A 25049-nucleotide genomic window follows, 5' to 3' on the forward strand; every position below is an offset into this window, starting at 1 on the left:
ACCGTTCAATTAACTATCCTAAATATTTACGGACCAATAGCACCAACCAGCTTATTGAAACAATGTTCTATTGAAGAAAACCCTTTTGAGCAATGAGAATCTAATTACTGCTGTAGACTAATCATATTTTAAACCCATTATTTGTCTGAAATCCAAATACTTGTCTCTACCAGACAAAGCTCATAGAGCCTTTAAAAATGTGATGAATGTGAGACCTCTGTCTGATTCATGGAGACTTTGCATCGGGCTTCCAAATAATACACAGTTTGTACATACCTCTTTGGGTCTCTATCTAGAAAGGAGTACTAATTTACAATTTACTACCACTATTTTAATTAAACTGAACAATGGATCTATTGTTCTATTAGGTCATGCTTCCTCAATAGTGGTTATTTACCATAAATTTTACTGGGAGCATTAATGGTAGGTGGAGGTTCAATATTTATCTCATTCCTGATGCAACCTTCGGTAGTGAATTCACTTCATAAATTGTCATAAATGTTGCTGAAGCTACATGTGTACAACTGGCATGCGAATAAAGCTTCTTTATGAACTTTTGTTATTTCTTAAGTTGGTGGACAAAGTATTATACATAACGCTGTTCTTAAAATTAATCACATCAGATTAATTAAATCTTTGGAACAACAAAATCACATCTCTAGTTCCTTCGACACATTTGTAATTTAATAAAGGTAAAAACTGAACTAACTAAATAAACTTGCTACATTCAACACCAATAATATCAATCTTAGAGACAAGGACCAACATTATGGTGGCCAAAACTATACATGTAACATATTATAAAAGTATTTGAAAATCAAGAAAGTCTATTTAATACAATCTGTGATAAATATTGTGGATAATAGCATTATTGCTTCAGATTAAGCTATTGCTAACATGGTTGTACGTTACTATTAGAAACTATATGCAGAAGGTAATTAATCCTCACAAAAAGATTTTGGTGTGCATTTTGGAATCTTTCTAAACAATAAAATAGGAGTTTGGATTTTAATTAATTAAATGTTAGCATTACATTCCATAAGTTATAAATGCTATTGTGGCTCTTAAAAAGTCCAATGCTCCTGGTCCACATGCCCTTTATATTGACTTTATGGCAAATTGTTCAGATTTGCTGGCTCCACAATTATCGTAACTCTGAAGGCTGTGCTAGGGGGACATTTGCATCTGCTGCAATTACACTCATCCGTAACCAGGGTAAGTAGTACTGTTTTTACCAATGTGTTATGCCAATTTAATTAAAAAATAGTGATTGCAAAATTCTTTCACAATATCAGCTACAGGGCTTGAAACATTTATCCCAAACCTTGTCAAATCAGATCAATTGGATTTCTTTAAAGGAGATCCTTTTCTGTCCAATTTATTAATAAATCAATCTTTTGAAAAAGGGAAATGAACAAGGTATACATCCTGAGTTGAACATTTATTAAAGTGTAGTATTTGTATTCATTTTTATGATTTACTAACTTCATATAACCTACTCAGGATATTTATAGATTACAAATTATAACGAATGTTACCTCTTTCTTTCCACAGTCTACATTGCCAAGCTACATTTCCCTCTAACTCTCTATGAACTTATATGATGATGCACAAAAAGCTTCAATGAAAAATCGAGAATTACAAAAACCTTTCTCTTCTAGAAATAAACTACACATTGAACTGCAGCGGGAAAACTGTATTTCAATAAACTGGTTATTGATGATATGTGCGATAGTAATTTGGAACGCTCAATAAAACCACTAAAGTGGCTACTGTCACATACTATATTTCATTTTAAATAGTAGATTATATCCTCCTGTTAAATTATATACAATGTTAAATGTTAGAAGTTGGATTATTTGGAGTGGGTGTCTGCTCAATTCAAGGAATAATCACAACCCTTGTTAGGGTGGAGCCTCAAAGTCACTAAATTAACCTGAGCTCACCTCCAGGAAGCTATGGCACAGAGCAGACAGGCTGAACTTGGAACATGTGCAACTATTTATGCATTACCAAAACAGTAATAAAATGAAAATGCAAAACATTAAACATCCCAACCTGAATTAAAAAAAAACTGTGTACCTTTTAGTAAACACAATTACACCAAAATGGGAAAAAAACAATTGAGAGGAACCGAAGATGTGACTTTTTAAAGTTTTAACAGGGGTGTATAATTCCTATAGCCTGACGCCCAAGACATATTGTTTGGAGTCAAGAACAAGTTTTCAAGATTATTTTGTCCCTGGGACAAGTAGGCCCAATTCCCCTGCAGCACAAACCCTTTGGCTGTCAATTTACAGTACCACATTATGAAGCAGGGATGAGAATTGTCTGCAGTTGAGGTACTATTTGTGCTCCTATGTTAATGCTGTTTGAGCTTGTACTTATGGTCCATTAATGTAGCGACTTTATTATTAGGGTGAGCGTTCCAAATAAATGTTGTAAGCTCTGACTACACTACCGACAGAGGTTCCAGTAAAGGACATGTGTACACACATTTGCAAAGTTTAACAATATGAGGCTATGTATAATGCACCCAGAATTCTCTCTGATTAGATGCAAATATTTGCAGAAGCTTGAAAGCAAGTTGATGATTCTTTGCTTTCAAAATAAAATGCAACTAGGAAAATAAACATTTTGCTAAACTACTGTGAAATTGTATGTACCATTTCTTTGAAGCATCATTTAATAAAATGTGTAGATGTCTGCTAGTATTTCCAAAACAAATTCATAATGTAAAGTTAGTGTACACAGTTTCAACAAGATTTTGGGAAATGTGAAAATAAACAAGCATTGACAAAGCCAATAGGTCGACATTTTTGGTCAACCTTTTGGTTTTGTCAATGCATGTCTTGTTGTGACACAGCTTTTGAAAAACTTTTTTGTTGTGGGAGCTTCTGTGCCCTCACTATCGTAACAAACATTGGCAAAAAGCAAAAATATTTTTTGGTCTCAAAAAGCACACATTACCACAGTAGTTTCTGGCACTTAACAAAACTGCTTTGTGTGCTGATATGCTCCTTGTGAATGAGCCGATTGCAGCCATCCACAGTGAAGACTGCCAATAGAGGGAAAAAGATAGAATTTTAATAAAACTACAAGATCTTGGTTAACACCAGACCGAATTAGAGGCCCAATTCTTAAAGAAAGTCCCAAAAGTGCACCCATGGTATATGTCTTTTAATTAGTGCAGATTTACGTATTTCATGAATTCTCAAGAATTTACAGAAGTAAACCAGGAAATCATACTACTAGAAAATATTTGTGAACTGTATTTTCACACAAGTAAATATCCATGTGTAGATTTGCTCATGCGAAAATCTGTTGAGTGTTTACAAGTTCACTTTAACTCCAACCACTTTTTTCCTAACCCTGAAAGGGGTTTTACATCTGACCCTTGTCAGGAGTACATTTTCAACCTTTCTAGGTATGGGAAAAGACTAGAAAAGAACTGGTGAAAACCCTTAAAACATGGAAGTTAGTAGGTTTTGCAGATGCTCAAAAGGGCATTTCAACCCTGGAACTATTGCTTACCGCACCTCCATCCCCAGTATATAGTATATAGATCCGCAAAAAGGTGGCAAAATAAGGAAATTGCTAGTATTCAAGCCCTACTATAGAATTATCCCTGGCATAATCAGAGAGGATATTTTCAGAGCCCTTACATAATGAGATTGCTGCCATTGTTTGTGGCCACACTACATGGCACCAAAGGTACAAGTAGATTCACAGGACAAGTAGATTTGTGAAGCAATCTGTCCCATCAACAAGTAGATTTTTTAATTAAATTCCACATCCCTGTTTAAATAGATATAGTGCCATAAAGCACAGAGTGCCAATTTTAGTCAAGGGCCATGGTAGACTGAGGACCGGGCGCAACTTAAGGCTAACCATGATTGAGTGCGGGTCGAATATACCAGCCAGGTTCGCTCTGATCAAAGACTTCACCTTCTGCCTTAGTCCTTTAAGTCCTAATCCACCACAGGGTTACATTCACTTCTATAGCAGCCCTACTAGAGGCATTTAACTTTCAGGACCTGGGTACACATTGACCCTTACACTCTGGAATGATAGGTAAGTTAAATATGCCAATTAGAAAAATGTCAAATCAACCATGTTTAAAAGGGGTGCCCATGCACTTTACTGCTGTTTAGCAGGGGTGACAAGCATAGAGTTCCAAAGACAGCAAATATATGGAGGGACCAGCAAAAGGTGTTGACCACGCACAAAAAGAGGATTTCCTAAAGCTAGGGTAGCCATTTACAACTTCAAATCCCTCTCCGCCTGTCTGTCCTCAGCTGTGATGGGAGAAACTGTGGGAGGACACACTGCTCCCTGCCCTAGACAATGCAGGTAAGGCCACTCTTTTGGACACACACTCCTCCTTCACTGGCGCCTCTCCACTGTCTTTCACATTTCCCTCTCCAACGTCATCCTCCTCCTCCTGCTCCTGTGAGGTGGAATGCAACAACTTCCTCCTAAACTCTGAGGGCAATCTGGCAGTCCTCTTGGAATTATTCCTCAGCTTCAGTCCCCTCTGCTGGCACATCTTCCTCAGCTGTGCCATGCTGAGGCTCCAAGCTGTCACAATTAACCTTCATGTTAAAAATAATTTAAGGTGCCAAAACCAAGAACATAGATAAATTTAGCAAAAATCAAAAATGTCCAAATACAAATCAATGCCATTTAAACTCCACAAAGTCAATTTAAAAAGAGAGTTTTAATTTCAACACAAAACACAAAGTGAAACACAAGCCTTGGATCGCACTGCGGAACTCCAATGTAAGAAATGTGATTGTTCTTTGAGGTTGTCAGTTACCTACCCCAAATAGTATTCTAATCTACCCCAAATAGTACTCTAATTTCCTATGTCAATTGTATTTAACTATTTGTGATACACATGTAAAAAAGGGGATATGTGTGTTATTGCAATATAGTGTATTCATTCTGGTGTTTACTTTGCCAGAAAGTGACCCACTATTTAATATAGCCCTAACTCTTAATTTCTCCAACATTTTTTAGGTTGATTAACAGATACAGACATTGGTAACAACAAATACATTTATCTTTTTATTGCTATTGCTTTTTAGTAAATAACATCATGCTGGAAAGATTCCTCTAAGATATTCACATGCTGGTGGAATGGCACTTCTGCAAATCATAGAATGAATAGATAATATGCTCTCTCTAAGCATGACCATATTAAAAGAGATATTTTGGTCACCACAAAAAACTTTCTATCATCTAGACACAGTCATAACAATTCTTCTATTTTAGAAGAAATTCTCAAACCTCCACGACTGCTACATTTATAGAAATATATCTTTATTTAATTTGTCTCGCATTTTATACTATTGAAATCTTCATTGTAATTCTTTCTCACACCGAAGACCTCAAAATGTTTTGTACACTTGTTTTATTCTTGAGGTTTTCAAGATATTTTCTATTCATATATTTAAAATTGCAATTGATTTGCTTTGTTATTGTGATATTAAATTGATTCTTTGATTATTTTTGTTCAGAAGCATTGCTTATTGCGAAGGACTGGTGGTCATTATTTATGCTGTTACTTTTATTCTATTTTCTTTAAAGTTGCACAAAAGTTATTTTATTTTGTAAAAGAAAGATTTGTGAAACTTCGGAGATTGAAGCAAAATAATTATCAACTGATGCACATTTTCAAACAACTTCTTTTCAGAGCTCCATTGATCAGCAAAATCAGCTGTAGCCATGTATGTTGTCTGGCAGATGTCAAATTCCACAGTACAACCGAAAAAGGACATATCAAGTTTCATTGCTGAGGTGTGTCTGTTAACACTATACAAGGACATCAAGGTGCCAATGTTGTGAGTGACTGTACACAAGCACTGCTTATTTGGTAGATGGAGGCCTGGTGAAAAAGTGCAGACTATCCCAGATTTGGTCCTTACTGTAGAGCACTAGGGAAGGTATGTACCGCTATCAGTAAGGGATTTTTTGAGGAAAAATGGTAGTTGTATATCATTTAGTGACTCCATGATGTTTGGGTGCATGAACCCAATGAACCTGCAACAAGCCTACATCGTTTAGTGCAGATTGTCGTGAAGATTTCCACACGTTATATATTGAAGACGAAAGCACACTTCAAAGCTTTGTGGGCGACAGCAGCGGTTGTTCTTCACTTTACAAGAAGGGGGTGGGTGGCACGGAAAGGCAACAGTGGCGGCTAATAATGCAGCACACCAGTGAAGAGCGGGGGGAGTTGGTACACAGCTGCATCTCAATGAACTCCGCTGCATGTGTGAGGGCAAGGGCGGTCTCAAAGAGGGGAGCCTTTGCCTCTCTCTGCATACAAGAAAATGCTGACACTCCACATCACACACACTCCACTTACCAGATGGCTGTCCTGTGAGCAGATCCAACAATTGACAAGAAGTGCCAATTTAGCCATTGGCTGAAGGGGCTAACTTACTCCAACACTGTAGGTGTGCTGTGTGGCATGAACTAACGTTGCTCCCAATCAACAAAGCAACTGCAAAAAAAGCTCACCCAAAGTTCCTTTCTGCAGGTATTATTACTATGAATAATATCTACTGATTTTTCGGAAAACTGTCAGTTAATCAGGCAGTAAGATCGGCCTCTATAACAGACCTAAAAATAAAAGACCACCCCATGCCGGATGGCCTGACTTTTTCAACAAACATCTAGCGGGAACAAACCCGTTCCCATAAGGTTCCATAAAGAAGAAAGTGGCCATCATCCTTTTATGGTCAGCACCAGTTTAGCCACAAATCACTGTCTGCATAGTTTAGTTTTATTGTAGAAGTTTATTTTGGCCAACAGTCCAGTTTTTCAAAGGGTGTTACACACTGTAGTATTTACGTGTAGGCATTTCCTCTACCATGACATACATGCTACACAACATACTGCCACGTACTGATACCTTAGCTCTAAGTTCTGACTGGGGATTTTCGGGAGGATTTAGCCATTTTACAGCATGTTGTATGCCATCTGCACTTTCTGACTTATGGGTCTTAAAATGTGCATTATTAAACTGGAAAGTTGTTTATCCTCCTCTGAAAGTCAGAAAATCGTTTAGTAATGCTCAAAACATTCTTTGAAGTTAGCCACATTTTCTGTCTGTAGGGGAGTAGGTCAGTAGATATACAGTGATAAAAAAAAGCATATCTGTACAAAGAGTCAGTGCCAGGAATAACCTTGTGGGTGGTAGTGTGCTTTACGAATACACTTGGCGTAACCGAATGCAGTTATATAGAGTGTAGTTCCAAACCACTAAGGGAATTAGGCTGACATGGCCCCCATTCAAAGCTGCCCACATTCTTGATAACTTCTGTAGGTCAAAAAAGGGAAATTGATAATCAGCCCATCAAAGTAAACCCTACAAAGAAAGGTGGAAAAACCTTGGGAGGCACTAGGGTGTGGTTGGTATTCCCTTTTGGGCTCAACATTCAACCTTTAAACGAAGAAGCGCTGCGTCACCTCGCCTCACCTTTAGGCCGAAGATCAGAGGCATGCTGTCATTGAAGTTCTTCTTGTGGGAATGTTTCAAAAGTTCAATCAGCTGCTCTTGCTCCTCAGTGAGGCCACCCAGAATGACTTGCTCCACTCTCTGCAGACGCTCCTGCTTCCTTTGATTCCTTAGAGCTCGGCGTTCCATCAGGGACTCGTGTGACATGATCACTGATCAATCAAACAGAGGAAAACAAAGATGCTGTAAATGGAATCTTTCGATACAATGGTGAGAAATTCTGTCTTCACTTGTACACTTCACTGTGCCGGGGAAAGTATTGAGGCAGCACAACCTTCTTTAAACAGCACCTCTCTGGGACCCACTAACAGAAACGGGTAAAGTCAATTGATTACAGTCACAATTTGCCTGTGATCCACAATATTTTCTTTTGCTGCTCACTTGAATTACACATGATGCATATCACTAGCTACTTCACAGGCAATAGATACTAGTGAGGGATATCTACAGCGCAAAGCTACTAACTGTATCACCTCTCAGTAAAGAGGTAATGGTATGAAGGCCAGAAGACGTACATTCTCACAAATCGAAAAGAAAAATGGAACTGCATAAACTGTGAGATTATTTTACAAATGCTATCAACCAAAATAGTTGATAGAATATTAACAGGAGAAAAGTGATCCTTAACCACTTGCATGCTAATGACAAGGTGAACTCGTCATGAGGCACACTGAATCTGTGCTCATGACAAGGTCAACTCGTCATGTATAATGGGAAACATAAATCTGCAGCACGGGAGGGGAAAACCCCTTAGCAGGCAAGTGGTTAAATGTAGAAGGTGACCAGATGATTACATGTCAATGGGTTATCCTGCTCCTAGCCCTAGGCTTCATATAACCAATTGGTGAATTCTGGGAGTAAAAGTCTTGTTCAGTTCATTTGAATCGACTGAGCTAAAAACCCTGAAAACAAGGATTTGTAGAGGGGCAGCCAATATCTGTAAAAGGTTTGGCATGGTGGCCTTTGATGTGACATATGACCCCCAAGTGTTGGACAACAGATTCAAGCGATCCAGGATGATTTCTTTTTTCATCAACAATTGCCTGTTGTAAGCTAAGGAAAATCTGAACTGATTTGATGTTCTTAAGGGATCATCGAAACAACTGGGGTGGGAGATCACTAACACTGTATTTATGAGTAATAATGTGGTTTGAGCACACCATAGTTCATGTCATTAACAAGAAAAATAATAACAGTTGCAGACAGTGGTGAGATATTGGTTTTATCCTGGAAAATGGTCAACTAGCAAGTAAATTACATCTGTACATAGTAGCCATTTGATCATGTCACGTACACTGGCCCTATATGAGTGTCTGCTGAATCTTGTTTGTGTCGCGTTTGAATGGATTGTGCAGTACCTTGACTGACTAGTGAGAATACTTGATGTAACTGAGTGCTGAGGCAGAGAATGAATGTTCAAGGAGGAGTAAATAAAAGGAGCAGTGTGGAACTAAGAGCTGGCTTTTGATGCGGATGGATGTTTAAGACTGATCTGCTGGAGGTGGTCTTGCCCCACATTACAGCCACTATTCTCTATATTCCCTACATACAGAGAGTAGTGGCTTTCATCTTATTCTATAGAAGTGTGGTTCATTTGAGGCCATATATTAGCCAGAATAGGGATACTATGCTGCGGAAAGTCAGGATCTAGTGGGTGAATTAAGAGACTAGTATACAGTGTCAGAATTTTCAGCCCTCATGATGCCAGAAAGTATTAAAGGGTCAGTTAATCTCACAGAAATGGGGGGCACGAAAAAACGGGCAAGAGGTGTAGCTGCTGAGTCCTACAGTCAAATATTTCTAAACAAAATGACTGTACAAGCATTGGTACCGCCATTTTCTTCAGTCTTTGGATCAAAATTGGTTTTGTCATGCAACAACAACATTCTAAATTGATTTCAATGTTTAACCAGCCTGTTCCTCCCACTTTCGGATTACACAGTAAAGGAGACATAGCGGATGTTAATAGACAAGTGCATGGTATAGATGGGCGAACGGTCTGGGGGAAATAGATGATTTTGATTGGGAAGCTCCGTTAATGTTCCCGCGGGAGGTAGTGATCAAATCCAGGCTGCGACTTATCCTACTCAAAATCCTTCACCAAATTTATTATGATAGGGCTCGGCTCCACAAAATGGGAAGCTCAGCCTCATTGAAATGCTTGCGGTGTTGGGAGCCACAGGAGGCTTTTATTACATACTCTGGACATGCCCAACAGTACATTCTTTCTGGTGTAAAGCGCTCTTGGAATTAGGCAAAGCAGGGGTTGCCCGTGTAAATTCCACAAACTATGTTGTAGCTGGATCAATTATTATGGACTTGAGCTACAAGACGACTCAATGATATTTTCCACACTCAGACCTCTTGAAATGTGTAACCTAAATTGATGTTGCTTGCTTATTCTCTCTTCTACTGTCCTCACAAGCCAATTTGAAAACACTGGTAATATGGATGCACTTCTGCTTTTTGTATTTATGTATCTGGGGCCCTGGTCTGTGTGCCTTATTAAAAAAAATCAAATAAAATATATATAAAAATCCCTCCACCATCCTTCTCAATCTAAATACCAGACTAATATATCCACTGCTCACACTACTTCATACTTCACTATACTAATGCACCACTAATCGTTTATGGGTTTCGGAGTAGGATGCTACTCACCAAACATTATACAAAAGCAAACCTTTTCCCTCTTCTATCCCTCCACTACTCTTCTCAATCCAAATAACGGACTAACATATCCACCACTCAAATTACTTTCATATTTCACTATACTAATTCACTACTAAGCCTTTATGGGTTACGGAGTAGAGTGCTACTCGCCGAAAAAGTGCTTCAACGCCCCATCAGGGGTAGTAAGCGCTATATAAATCCTATTACAATATAATACAAGACATATGCGCATAGCGATTGAAATTCTATCTTTAATTGCCTAATATTTGTCATTGAAAATGAATCTCCTTCGCAAATAACATTTTCACTGCAACAGTGACAATCAAAGCACTAATATAAGGATTTTCGCAATTCAATTCGGTGAAATCTGGTAATTTTCTCTTCCTCTCTTGTCCCTCCTCTCTCCTTTCTATGCATACAATGCTCTGACGAGAAAAAATACCTCAGGCTCTGGTGAGTTCGAGATATGAGAGGCAGTAAAAAACACAACCACATCTCTCCGGACCTGCTGGCCCTGAAGTGGCTCCCATATGAGGCTCGGATACAGTTGAAAATTGCATGTATGGCACACGAAGCCATCCAATTCAAGAAAAAAAAAGACTTACAATCTTGCCTTCTCAGGCACGGCGCCGAGGATCTGGAACTCTTCGCCCCCCCACCCGAAGTCAGGGTGATCCCTTCCACTGTCCGCTTCAAAATGGAAGTTAAAGGACTATTGATGAAGAAATATTTGCCTCAGTCACCTTCCTGAGCTGCGGTTTGTAGCCCAGAGGTTTTGCTCGTGTGACATTTATAATAATCTTTTGTACATTTTGCTCTGTTGACTATGTATGTTTGCCTATACCCTTCCTTGCTCCATTATATGTAAAGCGCTCTAATACCCTCAGTGGTCATGCGCGCGCTTTAAAAAACGTTATTAAATAAATAAGTGGGGGACAGGAGATAAAGCGAAAGATATAGAGAGGTGAAGTAGAGGGAGAAAGGATGTAGCGATACTGAGAGATAGGTGAAGTGGGGCGAGATGATCCGTAAAAAGGGAAAATGGATGTAGTCAGAAAAAAAAAAACATAGGCAGATAGGGTAGGCCAAGAGAGGTGGAATTATACTGTTTTAGAATGAGGAAGAAAATGAAGAGAGAAAGGCCAAAAGCGAGAAAGGCATGCAGAGGGAAATTAAGTGAAAGAGGCGAGGTACAGAAAGGGAGGTGAGGTTCTTACACAGATAGAGAGGGTGAGATTGAGAAATCGTGGTGAAGTAGAAAGAAGTGTAGAGAGATATAAAGAGATAGTAGTGTAGTAGAGAGGGCAATTTGAGGTGAAGAAGGAGGTACACTGAAATGAGATAGAGGATGTAATAATGGCTAGAGAAAGATATTAGCAGTAGAAACAAGCATTGGAAATGCAATAGGTCTCGGATTTATTTGAGTTCGAGCTAATGGCATTGTAAATGGCAATGTCTTTTAGCCATGTGTTATGGAGTGTATGCATGTGGTGTGTAATATAATTACTACTCTGCACTTACTACTCACTACTCTGCACTCACTACTCACTACTCTGCACTCACTACTCACTAATCTGCACTCACTACTCACTACTCTGCACTCACTACTCTGCACTCACTACTCACTACTCTGCACTCACTACTCACTACTCTGCACTCACTACTCACTACTCTGCACTCACTACTCACTACTCTGCACTCACTACTCTGCACTCACTACTCTGCACTCACTACTCTGCACTCACTACTCTGCACTCACTACTCTGCACTCACTACTCTGCACTCACTACTCTGCACTCACTACTCACTACTCTGCACTCACTACTCACTACTCTGCAATCACTACTCACTACTCTGCACTCACTACTCACTACTCTGCACTCACTACTCACTACTCTGCACTCACTACTCTGCACTCACTACTCTGCACTCACTACTCTGCACTCACTACTCTGCACTCACTACTCTGCACTCACTACTATGCACTCACTACTCTGCACTCACAACTCACTACTCTGCACGTGTGCACCAGGGCAGGGGTGGAGGCAGCTCTTTCACCAGGCAGAGGGGGCGGTAGAGGCCTCATTGGGTAAAATGGAGCAGGAAGCTCACCCCTGTCACCCACAACGTCCCCAACAAATGCCGAAGTGAGAGAGATAGGGTTACGGGTAGTGAGGGCAGGGGGAAGGGTTTACTGAGGGCTGGCTTGATGCACCGAGGGTCGGAGAGGGTGGGGGTGCGTAGTTATTTTAATTGCAGAGTTTAAAAGTTTTAATGCGGATGAAGGCGTGTTTATTGCGCGTGAGTGTGAGAAGCAGGCAGCGTCTCGGATGGTGCCGTGAGGGTGGGAAAGGGACAGTGAAGGCTGGCGCGAGTGCACCAGTGCAGAGGGGAGTGCTGGAGGGCGAGTGTGCTTGCAGTGAGGGCAGTAGTGAGTTCTGGAGTGGGAGTGTGTTCCAGTGAGGGGTTTAGTGAGTGCTGGAGGGTGTGTGTGCTGCAGGGAGTGGTAGCCCTCTCTGGCGTCCCCTCTCCCCCTGTAGGTGATGCCCACGCTTACTGAGTGCTGGCAGCGACAGGAGGACACCCGCCACAGAAACGCAGCCCTCGGAGTCAGGAGGCGGATGGGGCCATAGTTGCCTGAGCCTCAAGGATCAGATGGTGTTGGCAGCACAGTCTGCGGTCTCCATACACTCATGCAACACAGCCCAGCCCCCTCTGGGTGAAAGGAGGAGACCGCCAGAACCATCATGCTGTACATACCGTGACGTGGGCCCCGAACACAGCACCAACAAGAGGGGTCGAGTTAGTGAACCCTCCGTCCGAAGCAAGGAGGGGGAGGGAACGAGGGGCGGGGTCCAGGGACGGGCCAAGAAGCACAACACAATGGGGGAGAGGGAGGAGATGAAGCCTTTATTCCAAACACAAGAGAGGTGGAGACCCCTGGAATTCTTTTTAAAGCGCTCTGACACATTTGATAATGTTCACGCCACTAACTCACAAATAAATAACATAGGCACAGCACACGGCAACGGCGGGAGGGACACAGTACATGGCTTACATAAAATGCGCTTCTCTCTTGTGAATCGCTCGCACACCTGGGTGATATTCGCGCTGTATTCCCCCGATTTAAACATAACGCTCCAGCAAGTGCACCCGCACTAGCTCTCATGTATCAGCTCCGTTCCCAACGTGTTATCTTAAATGGAGCATGACATCTGACAACCTGCCTAATTCCTAAGGTAAGGTAATGCTCTAACATCATGGACATAATCAATAAATTCTGTTCGTATCTCGCATGCAACGCATGTTAGCCTAACTCCCTATGTTCACAACTGGATCACATGTAAAGCACTCTGGCACCACGGGTAAAGTTCGCGCTATATGACCTGCATTAATCAGTGGGAAGAGCCCACCGCCTACTAATTTGGGTGGCCCGAGCGTGTAACTACACAATTAATAGCCACCGCGCATAATATTAAAATAGCAGGCGACTCACTCCAGCGCTCCTCCCCACAGTAGACTTTTGCGGCCACGCTAGCGTTCCAGTGCTTGTTAAACTTGAATTAACATTTAACTGCTTCAATTGGGGAATGTTGACCCCAAGGATCGAACCCGCGTCCCCAGTCTCAAAGTCCAACGCTTAGTATAATGCGCCACCTTAACCTGTCCTGATGTGCCACGACGTCCTCCTCTGTCTGCCTGAAATAAAGCTAGACGTTAACGAGCCCCTACCCCTCATCATTCCCCAACAAACCAGGCCCAGTAGAGGCCGGACGGGCTCAAGAGAATGCCTATACCCCCCGTAAAGGCTAACGTTATTTATTTATTTATTTATTTATTTATTTATTTATTTATGCGATTTTATATAGCGCGAACTTTACCCGAAGGTGTCAGAGCGCTTTACATAGGACCCAGTTTCAAACATAAGGACTGACGGTACAAAAAGAATTTGCAAATTGTTGACTTACATAAGAACCAGTTGAAAACATACGGATTGAGGGTTACATGCGTTATAGAAAGACTTAGGATTACATGCGTTATAAAAAGGTACAAACAGAAAAAATTGCAAATGTACAAGAGATAAAGTCACACAAGGAGGAGATACAAATGGATAAAATCTAGGCATATACTAGTGATATCTCTATCTACTTAGGGAGATAGAGATATCACTTAAAACGTTTGTTCTAGCGCCATGGTGTCCAGCATAAATCGCATATTATACTTCCAAGGTACTTGCTTTTCACCTGCCCCCCTGTCACTATTTCATCCTGTGCATAGTAAGCTACCTCATGTATTTGTCTGCTCACAATTGTCACTTTTTACCAGTAACATAACATTTAATTATCTAATCCAATCATATATAATGTTCTCCTGAGAAATTATTTCTGTTCTTATTGCGAGGTGCACTGACGCCTTCGGGTAAAGTTTGCGCTAAAAACGTACCTATGTATCAGTCTGTGTTCCACCATGCAAAATTGCACGATTTTTAAAAGGCTCTTCAAAAGAGAACACTAAGCTGCAAAACGAAGTCCGGCATAAGGAACCTCTCCATCACATTAAATAAATTACATCAGCCCTTTCTGTTCCTATTGTGAAGCGCTCCGACGCCATCGGGTCAAGTCCGCGCTAAATACCAGGGCCGCTATTGCCTACGTAACGTTTGTTCATGAGCCTGCGTGGCTAGCATACATTGCGGTATTATACCTCTCAAGTACTTCCTTTTCTCATGTAACCTGCACACTTGCCACTATTTTTCCTGCGCACTCCGCGCTACCTCATGTGTTAGATTGCTCACAATAGTCACATTTCCCTCGTGTAACTTAACGTCCGTTTTTATCATTTGTACACGTGAATGTTCTCCTGATGTGTCAGTTCCGTTCCTACAGTGAAGCGCTCTGACGCCTTCGGTTAAAGTCCGCGCTAAATCAAATGCATAATTAAAGTCAATAAATTAAAACGTGTCTAATAAATAGTTCCTCCTCCAGAGAGGTGCTCAGACCTCAAAGTGCAACGTCTGCGCTAATAAAAACATTATTTAACAAAAGACCATCGGGGGCAAACCTGAACGGGATCGAAAGCTACGGAATCGAAACCGGCCGACGCGGGAATCGAAACCAGTGGTGCGCGCGCACCAGAGGAGCGGGGGAAAGGGAGCGCGATGACACGCCGAGACGAGGTAGGAGATGTGTGTGTGTAAGGGGGGGGTTCTGTGTGTGTATGCGCGGCGAGGGGGGGGTCTGTATGTGTGTGTATGCGCGGCGGGGGGGCTGTATGTGTGTGTGCGTGTGAGTCTGCTTCCAAGGAGCCATGGGAGACAGGAAGCGCGCGCGACCTGATCCCAGTTCCAAGGTTGCGCGTGCACCTCACTTGTCTCCTGTCTCCCTTGACTCCTTGAAACCGAGAATGATTACAATAGAGTCTTGGAACGACAGATCGCTTCGCGATCTGTTCGCAGTTCCGAGACCTAAAAAGGTGTGAGAAAGGAGGAAAGTAGTCAGAGACGAGATAGATTGAACAAATGTAGGAAGAGTCAAGGTAGACAGGTGAAGTTAGCAAATGAATAGGGAGGGGAACTGCGAGGTTACGTTTTGACAGAGAGAAGGAAGGTGAGGCTGAGATGAAGCAGCAAGAGGTTTAAGGCAGAGAGATGTGAGGTTGACAGACCTGAGGTAGATATAGGGGTTAGAGAGAGGGCAGGGATGTGAGGATGGTATGGCACAGAGCGTTACAGAAAGATGGAGAAGTAAAGAGAAAGAGGAGGTTGATAGAGATAGCAGGTGGTGAGATAAAAGGGAAACTGGGTGGTGTGGGGAGAGGAGTAACTTAGACATCTGGGTATAGAGATAAGGATAGGCAAAGACAGTAGCAGAGAGTGTCCTGATCACTTTACTGGGGGGTGGGGTCTTAGAAGGGGGAAGTCCTGTGCAACGGCTCACTTTGCCATGTCTTAAAACATCTCTCCTAGTATAAACATAAAGTGAGGCTTGTTGGCAAATGATCACACCATGCACTCTAGAGGTGTTCTGGCCGTCACACATGTTTCTCTCACTTCTACTGCTAACAGTCAGATACAGTCTCTTTCATTTTCTTGAAAACAGCCAGGCACAGGCTGATTACCAAGAATCCCTCTGCTCACAGGACTGTGTGTTGTAAATTCCAGCATAGGAGTTCCCTTTGTGTTTCACAGTTATAAGGGCATACAGACCACAAAGCACTCTGGGATCTGACAGCAGGAAGGCAGGAGAGACCAACAGACAGAGTATCTAACTGGTCAGTATGTTAAGGATCAGATTCACCATTATCATTGGATAAGACTCAGTCAAACAGGAATCTTGGAAAAGGGGTACAAACCTTTCCTTATTTCTGCAACGTCTTCAAAATATAAAACTGCTCCAAGTTTGGTGGGCCACAGAAAGCGGTCGGAAGCCGAAAGCGGTCTCTGTTGCCATGCAAGCCCCCGCCACAAAGCCTCTTGCTTAGCAATCTACACTATGAACATGAGCTGTGGAGAAGTGCTTGTAAATGGCTGCCATTTATTTACATGGCAGCCTGGGATGGGGAAGCTGCAGCACAGGAGTAATGCCCAACACCGCATTGAAAACACATTTATCGTCAGTGATCTCAAAAATTTTGAATGGGATCACATTCAGAGAAACAGCCGTAACTCAGTGGAGGAGAAGGCAAAATGTGTTATATGCAGTTGACTGAATGGGTATTAGCCTGTTAAGGTGAATGGCCTATGTGTTCCTAAGGGAAAAGGTATTTATAAGCCTGCAGAGCTTCAAAAAGACCTCACCCTTACCAGGAAGCGGCAGCATATAACTTTATACAATGCTTTATTGTGTGTCAATTCTTGTAATTCCAAGAAGGCAAAGGGCCAACCCTGTAGGAAGGATCCACCTATTCTTTTACTCTAATTTTGGCTGCACTTCAAAGGGATTCCATGTTGTGAGGCAAAGCAGAGGAAAGCTCCCTCAGAAGGCTTGAAGCAAAGTTTGGCTTGTAATGATGACACAGGATGTCTCAGTCCCTAAGTAATGTAAAGTAGCATTGTTGAGCAAAGCCAAAGGTGGGATATATGCTGAGCATTTCCAGAGAAGGCTCAGCAGAAAATGATTACTCATGTTTATCCCATCAGGAAAGCCAAGGCCTCCCCAGAGAGCTGTTACAATATTGTCTGAGGCCCAGTTAAACTTTAAGGTATCATTTTTATAAACTATTAAAAAACAAATATTTATAAATAGTGCCTTGCTAAATCAATATTAAATGATTGAGTCTCACTGAAATTAACATATTCCTTTCACGTTTCATTAGGTAATATGCGACAACGTATACACTAGTTAAAATGACCTATTAGACATCATTGAAAACGGAAGGGACGGTGCTACAAGAAAGAAGTTGTAAAGGGGACAACTCTTGGGAACAAGGTCTACATAATACATAATATGGTTGATCTGACCTGGTCATTCATTATAATGAGATCATATTCAATGTTTGTCCCAAATGTCTAGGATTCTGAAAAGCTATGTATTAGTGCAGGAGTTCCTAACCTATGGTCCCGGGTCCGTGACACCTACTCAGGGGGTCCGTGAAAGCACAAGGGTATAAAAAAAATAATACATTAACAGATTAATAAAGCCTATGGACATAAAGAAAAAAAATGCGTATTTGTTTGATGAATGCTTGTTTCTGTAATTTTGTGCATTGATTTAAACTTCAAATCTACGAACTTGCTCACACCGGGGGCCCCGGATTTTACCAATGACTCCATGGGTGTCCCCAGAGTCCAGTAATGATTAACTAGGGGTTCACTGAAGTCAAAAGTACTGTATTTGTGCTTATGCACATGAGCAGTGCAGAGTAGCAACTTTCTGAATAGCTCAATTTATGGACACAAACTAGCAACCTAGTCCTCACTATGAATCCCAAACCCTCCTTGTGTTATCTGCACATAAGGCAAAGTGCTCAAATAATAGGTGATTATGTGTTAATTTATCCCAGTATTTACACAAATAATTTAAATACCACTAGTTTGTTTTGTTTCTTTTATAGAGCTACTCATCCCAATCCAGGGTGTCAAGCGCTTTATGTACACACTATACATTGACAATAAATCATATGTGTGTAAATCACTGTAAAGTATGTTATACATAAGACAATGAGGGTTACAAGGTGTGGGAGCCATATGTCCTTCATAGCTCACTGTGGTATATAAGAAAGGTTTACAATTTATGAACTGCATGTAACAAAAGGATCTCCATGTTAAAAGCAGCAACCCATTTACATAAAATAAAAATCACTTCTGAGTTTTATACAATGTGTTTTGCAGGAGACACTTTAACTCTCTAAGCTACCTTGATTCAAAAATGGAACGAGACAAAGCACAGATCTCTCCAGCAAATATGTTAACCTCCAAAGTTGTCTTACCATTATTATTATACCCAGAGATTAAGTTGCCACACAAAGATCTCTGCAGCAGATGCCTTAACCCTATAAGATGTTTTAAAGTGCAGACTTTCCAAGCAATGGAGCAGAACAGATGTAGTGCCACATTGTGGCAGGGTTTAAAAATAAATAAGTGTATAAGTAGAGGCCCAGATTTTGCGTCCAGTGTGCGTCACTTTATTGGCACAACCCTAATGCACAATCTCATTTGTTAAATATTGGATTGTGCTCAAGTGTATTCAATAGACCTGCTAAACATATGTGTGAAGTCTTAAGATCTGATGTCACTTCTGTGAGATCATGGGTTGTGGTGCCACTTCCTGTAATGTGCAATGTCATGCACTATGATGTCACATGCCATGATTTCCCTTGCACACTGCAAAAAGAACAATTGATGGACAAAATGCAGAACAATGTCATACATTCACCCCAGTACAGAGATCTGGGCCTAAATCCATAGTTTTTTTGCTCACCATGCCATTCCAGTTTGGACCCAGCCATATGCAAATCAGTCTTGACCCTGCACCCAATGGGAACAGTCCAGCCCGAACTGCCAGGTTAGGTCCTCCCTGGACTGGAAACACGCATCCTAGGACCGGTTTCGGGCTTTCAGTCCTCTTCAGCCAGGATAGCTTGATTCCAGTGGCATGGAGAGCATGGGACTCACGTCTGGGCATACCCGTCCCACTCGGTGTGAGAAATGCAAAAAGAACAACTGATGGACAGAATGCAGAACAATGTCATACATTCACCACAGTACAGAGGTCTGGGTCTAATTTTTTTTGCTCACCATGCCATTCCAGTTTGGACCCAGCCATATGCAAATCAGTCTTGACAATGCGCCCAATGGGAACAGTCCAGCCTGAACTGCCAAGCCAGGTCATCCCTGGACTGGAAAAAAGCATCCTAGGACCGTTTTTGTGTCTTTCAGCCCTCTTCAGCCAGCATAGCTTGACTCCAGTGGCAAGGAGAGCACGGGAACCACGTCTGGGCATACCCGCCCCACTCGGAGTGACAAATGCAAAAAAAATATTGATGGACAGAATGCAGAATAATGTCATACATTCACCCCACTTGCGCACTGCCTAACTTAGTCAGACTCCCCCCACTTCTTTTTTAGGACCTTTGCTCTGACTGAGCCATTTGACAGCATGGCTGCTACATCACTTCCAAGCTTGAAACAAGCTACCTTATCACTGTCCAAACTGAGATGTCCACACTTAGCACCAAGCAAAAACTCCCTTACCAATGGCATGGTATTTCAGTCGGTAGAATGTAAAACAGACTGAATTGTTTTTGCAAGTTTATGGTTACGGTTTTTTCTCTCAGGTTGTAAGAGTAATATGTTTCACAGCCCTGTCAAATGCCACACATGTATTGCTGGTATACACATCCCTACACTAAAATGCTATGTCATGCATATTAAATTGAAACACTCTGAGTCCTCTGAATATCATAACAAGGCACTGAGCCAGAGCAGTGTTAGTCCATCGTGCCTGCTGGGTCGCCCTGGCAGTGAGTTGAATGTGAACCGGGGCCAGGTTGAGGAGAGGCGACTGGTTGCCATGGATAAAGTCCTCTTTACCTGGGCCCGGCTGAGACGTAACGTAGAGTGTAAGACATAAAGTACTTGCTTTGGACTGGTGTTCCTTGACTTATGTCATTTTGTCACAATATACCGCAGAGGAAAGGGCTGCCTCAGGCCCTCATTCCCCGTTACGTACTGTAAGAAGTCTTGAACAATCTCTTCCTGCTGTGACGTAAAAAGGGTGGGGCTGCAATGCACGGCATGGCCAGCATAATAACTGCTTTTAGTGCTGCAGAGTGAACGGGCACAGAGGCGTGGCCCACATAGGATCAATCATGGCCACAGTGGAGTGGGTGTCTCCTGGGCTCGCTTGGCTCCCACCTCCCCAGGTTCTGGACGAAGGCAGCCAGTGAGACTTCCAGCTCGACTGACCTTAAAAATGCTGCAGTGTGCCATGCTGCAGGCAGGGGCGCAACTAGACCAGACCTTCGGTGAGGCGGGTGGGGGGAGTTAGTGCTAAACAGTGGTGGTGGGGATACCATTTCGCCAAATGGCGGCCGAGACAGTATCCCAATACCCATTTGGCAGACCAATAGGTCCTTTTAGTGTGCTAACGCATGGAAAAGGCATATATCCTCACCTGTTCTTTCATGCTTTAGCACATTAAAGCCACATCTTTTGTCTTCTCTAGTGCATTTCCCTGAGACACCGAGTACTGCTACAGCTCAGAGAGTCCACCAGACCTGCGAGTTTCGGATGTCTGCAAGATGGTTGCTACCAAGCGAGTCCTGTGCATGTCTGCCGCATAGAAAAGAAAGCACTGAAGGCTTACTGGAAAAGTGTCTTTTCTGATTAACAGTAACATGATCTGCATAATGATAAATGCTTCTAGGGAACAAGAAGATGGGTGTGGGAGAATTTCCCAATGTGATGTGCCCAGTAAAGTGCGCCCACAGATATTAAGAAGTAGTCTTGAGGTTGGAAGAATAAACAGGGATACATAAAATCGTGGAGGGCTTCCATCTGACTGTTACAAAATGAGGGGTGCTCACCAACAGCTCAAGACCAGATCTCCTCCCGTAGTTGATGTGATAGAACTTTCAAAAAAAGCTCCAAACATTTGATTTGACCACTGTTTGTGAACACTCATGTGCTGTTGATGTTTTAACATAGCCATTAGGCCAATTTACTCAAGCGGTCTAGTGAGTAGACCAAATACAAATAATGTTGGTATTTATGTATTGTATATGGGTAGCACGTAATTGAGTCGTCTCTTGTTTAAAGTTGAGGTTTATCTATTTGCATATACACAATGGTTTAAAGGTAAGTCCATATAAAGCATGCATAACGGGAAACTGTGTAATCTGGCCCAACACAATCATTCAGTGGTTCAGGTGGAATCGGTGGCCGTGTAGTTTGTAAATGTCACCAGAAGCCCGAGATGGCAGAGACAAGGTACCTGTTATGTGTTTTCTATATTGCAAGCTGTTTTATTCAAAGTGTAGCTAACAATGGGCATTAACTTAAATTCAAAAAATGCTGAGATTTTGTTTACCTGTCACAAATAAATTCTTGATAAAACAATAAGCAATGGCAAGATCAGTGGATTTATGTGAGTCTGTGGTTGCAGAGTTTACAGCATAATTATGAATTTTATGAATTTACCACAAAATATGCAGATTACACCAAAATTGTTGATTCTAGCTCAAAAGGATAAAAATAATACTGCCAGACTGAGCGCCATATAATTCGCATTAATTGTTGCATACTATAAAGATATCCTTGATTTTCCAAGCTGCATAACCCAAGTAGCCTGGACAATGTAAAACCTCTGCACAGTGGTTTAGGGACTACAGTTATGAAGATAAAATCAAAATTTCACACAGTAACCGTGAAATATTTTCCATGGTTCCTTACAAAAACCTGGGTTTTATACCACTGCTTTGTGTGCAACAAAAGTATCGAAATATGTAATATACACATTTTTACTCGAAGGTGTAATGACTTCTCAATAATTTTGATTGTACCCATCTGTGTAGAGCATAGATCGCGGTGAGGAGGAGTATCTTCCTTAATGTGTTTTTTCTAGTATCTAAGGTAGCGTTCAAATGGCTGATGATTTTTTTTCCCGCCCTGCTATACTTCTTTGAAATGGCTAAACATTGCTATGAGAGAAATGAGGCAATATTGTAAATTACAACTAGACAGCCAGTTCCCATTTTGTTAGCTGTAGGGTAATTTTCTTAAATAAATACACACTTACACCTAAGCCAAACTTGTCACTGTTTCTTTCTTTCCAAATGGAAGGTTAGACAAAGAAGCACAGATGTAACTGTGTGCATGCTGCAACATGAAATCATCATGGGAAGAAGTGTTAGCAGCCACATTAGTGAAGGAGCTGAAGACATGTATAAATGAAATGTAATCTTGTTTTGGTACGCATTGACAGAATAAGACACTTCTGCGGGGTTAGATTGAGATAGTCAGAAGGAGACTTGTAAGTTGACTCATGCATGTGGGAAAGTGTGTGCATGGCAAACACAAAGAGATGATGGACGGAGTGCTGAAACTTTTCAAACACTCACCTCCAGTCACAGATCTGGGTTGAATCCATCATCGTTCTTTAGCTCACTTCGCCACCTAAGTTCAGACCCAGCTATATGCAAATCAGTCTTGAACCTGTGCCTCATGGGAACAGTCCGATTCATAAAGGGGGTGGTGATGGACAGAGTATCTGAATTAAGCAGAACACTCCTACCCAGTCAAAAGATCAGGGCTTGATCCATCACCGTTTTTTAGCTCACTGCACCATCCCAGCTCAGAACCTGGCCACATGCACATTAGTCTGACCCTGGCCCAGTGCATCATGGGAACAGGGCAGACCAAACTACCAAGCCAATTCTTTACTGGAAAGGAAACAAGCTTCCGGGGACCGGTTTCTGGCATTACAGCCGTCTTCGGCCCGGCTTGCTTGAATCCTGATGGTGCAGTGAACAAGGGACTCACATCTGAGCATACCCTTCCACACGTGTGGTGGCCAAAACGATTCATAAAGGGGGTGGTGATGGACAGAGTATCTGAATTAAGCAGAACACTCCGACCGAGTCAAAGATCAGGGCTTGATCCATCACCGTTTTTTAGCTCACTGCACCATCCCAGCTCAGAATCTGGCTACATGCAAATTAGTCTAACCCTGGCCCAGTGCATCATGGGAACAGGGCAGACCAAACTACCAAGCCAATTCTTTACTGGAAAGGAAACAAGCTTCCGGGGACTGGTTTCTGGCATTACAGACGTCTTCGGCCCGGCTTGCTTGAATCCTGATGGTGCAGTGAGCAAGGGACTCACATCTGAGCATACCCTTCCACACTTGTGGTGGCCACTACGATTCATAAAGGGGGTGGTGATGGACAGAGTATCTGAATTAAGCAGAACACTCCTACCCAGTCAAAAGATCAGGGCTTGATCCATCACCGTTTTTTAGCTCACTGCAATATCCCAGCTCAGAACCTGGCTACATGCAAATTAGTCTGACCCTGGCCCAGTGCATCATGGGAACAGGGCAGACCAAACTACCAAGCCAATTCTTTACTGGAAAGGAAACAAGCTTCCGGGGACCGGTTTCTGGCATTACAGCCGTCTTCGGCCCGGCTTGCTTGAATCCTGATGGTGCAGTGAGCAAGGGACTCACATCTGAGCATACCCTTCCACACTTGTGGTGGTCAAAATAATTTCAAAAAGGGGGTGGTGAGTATCTGAGTTAATCAGAACACTCCTACCCAGTCAAAAGATCAGGGCTTGATCCATCACCGTTTTTTAGCTCAATGCACCATCCCAGCTCAGAACCTGGCTACATGCAAATTAGTCTGACCCCATGATGCACTGGGCCAGGGACAGACTAATTTGCATATAGCCAGGTTCTGAACTGGGATGGTGCATTGAGCTAAAAATCGGTGATGGATCAAGCCCTGATCTTTTGACTGGGTAGGAGTGTTCTGATTAACTCAGATACTCTGTCCATCACCACCCCCTTTTTGAAATTATTTTGGCCACCATGAGTGTGGAAGGGTATGCTCAGACATGAGTCCCTTGCTCACTGCACCATCAGGATTCAAGCAAGCCGGGCCGAAGACGGCTTTAATGCCAGAAACCGGTCCCCGGAAGCTTGTTTCCTTTCCAGTGAAGAATTGGCTTGGTAGTTTGGTCTGCCCTGTTTCCATGATGCACTGGGCCAGGGACAGACTAATTTGCATATAGCCAGGTTCTGAACTGGGATGGATCAAGCCCTGATCTATTGACTGGGTAGGAGTGTTCTGATTAACTCAGATACTCTGTCCATCACCACCCCCTTTTTGAAATTATTTTGGCCACCATGAGTGTGGAAGGGTATGCTCAGACATGAGTCCCTTGCTCACTGCACCATCAGGATTCAAGCAAGCCGGGCCGAAGACGGCTGTAATGCCAGAAACCGGTCCCCGGAAGCTTGTTTCCTTTCCAGTGAAGAATTGGCTTGGTAGTTTGGTCTGCCCTGTTCCCATGATGCACTGGAACAGGGACAGACTAATTTGCATATAGCCAGGTTCTGAACTGGGATGGTGCAGTGAGCTAAAAAACGGTGATGGATCAAGCCCTGATCTATTGAGTGGGTAGGAGTGTTCTGATTAACTCAGATACTCTGTCCATCACCACCCCCTTTTTGAAATTATTTTGGCCACCATGAGTGTGGAAGGGTATGCTCAGACATGAGTCCATTGCTCACTGCACCATCAGGATTCAAGCAAGCCGGGCCGAAGACGGCTGTAATGCCAGAAACCGGTCCCCGGAAGCTTGTTTCCTTTCCAGTGAAGAATTGGCTTGGTAGTTTGGTCTGCCCTG

General features: G+C 42.3%; 1 protein-coding gene across 6 annotated transcripts in view; it reads right to left on the reverse strand.

The window, feature by feature from the left end:
* NR1I3 (nuclear receptor subfamily 1 group I member 3) overlaps positions 1-25049 on the reverse strand; it is a 908808-nt gene that overhangs the window by 477657 nt on the left and 406102 nt on the right. For all 6 annotated transcript variants that reach the window (XM_078671477.1, XM_078671479.1, XM_078671478.1 and 3 more), the window contains one exon: positions 7490-7680. In XM_078671477.1, coding sequence (XP_078527603.1) covers positions 7490-7680 — 191 coding nt within the window. The remainder of the gene's footprint in view (positions 1-7489; positions 7681-25049) is intronic.

This window comes from Lissotriton helveticus, chromosome 12, assembly GCF_964261635.1.
Source record: "Lissotriton helveticus chromosome 12, aLisHel1.1, whole genome shotgun sequence".
Lineage (NCBI taxonomy): Eukaryota > Metazoa > Chordata > Amphibia > Caudata > Salamandridae > Lissotriton > Lissotriton helveticus.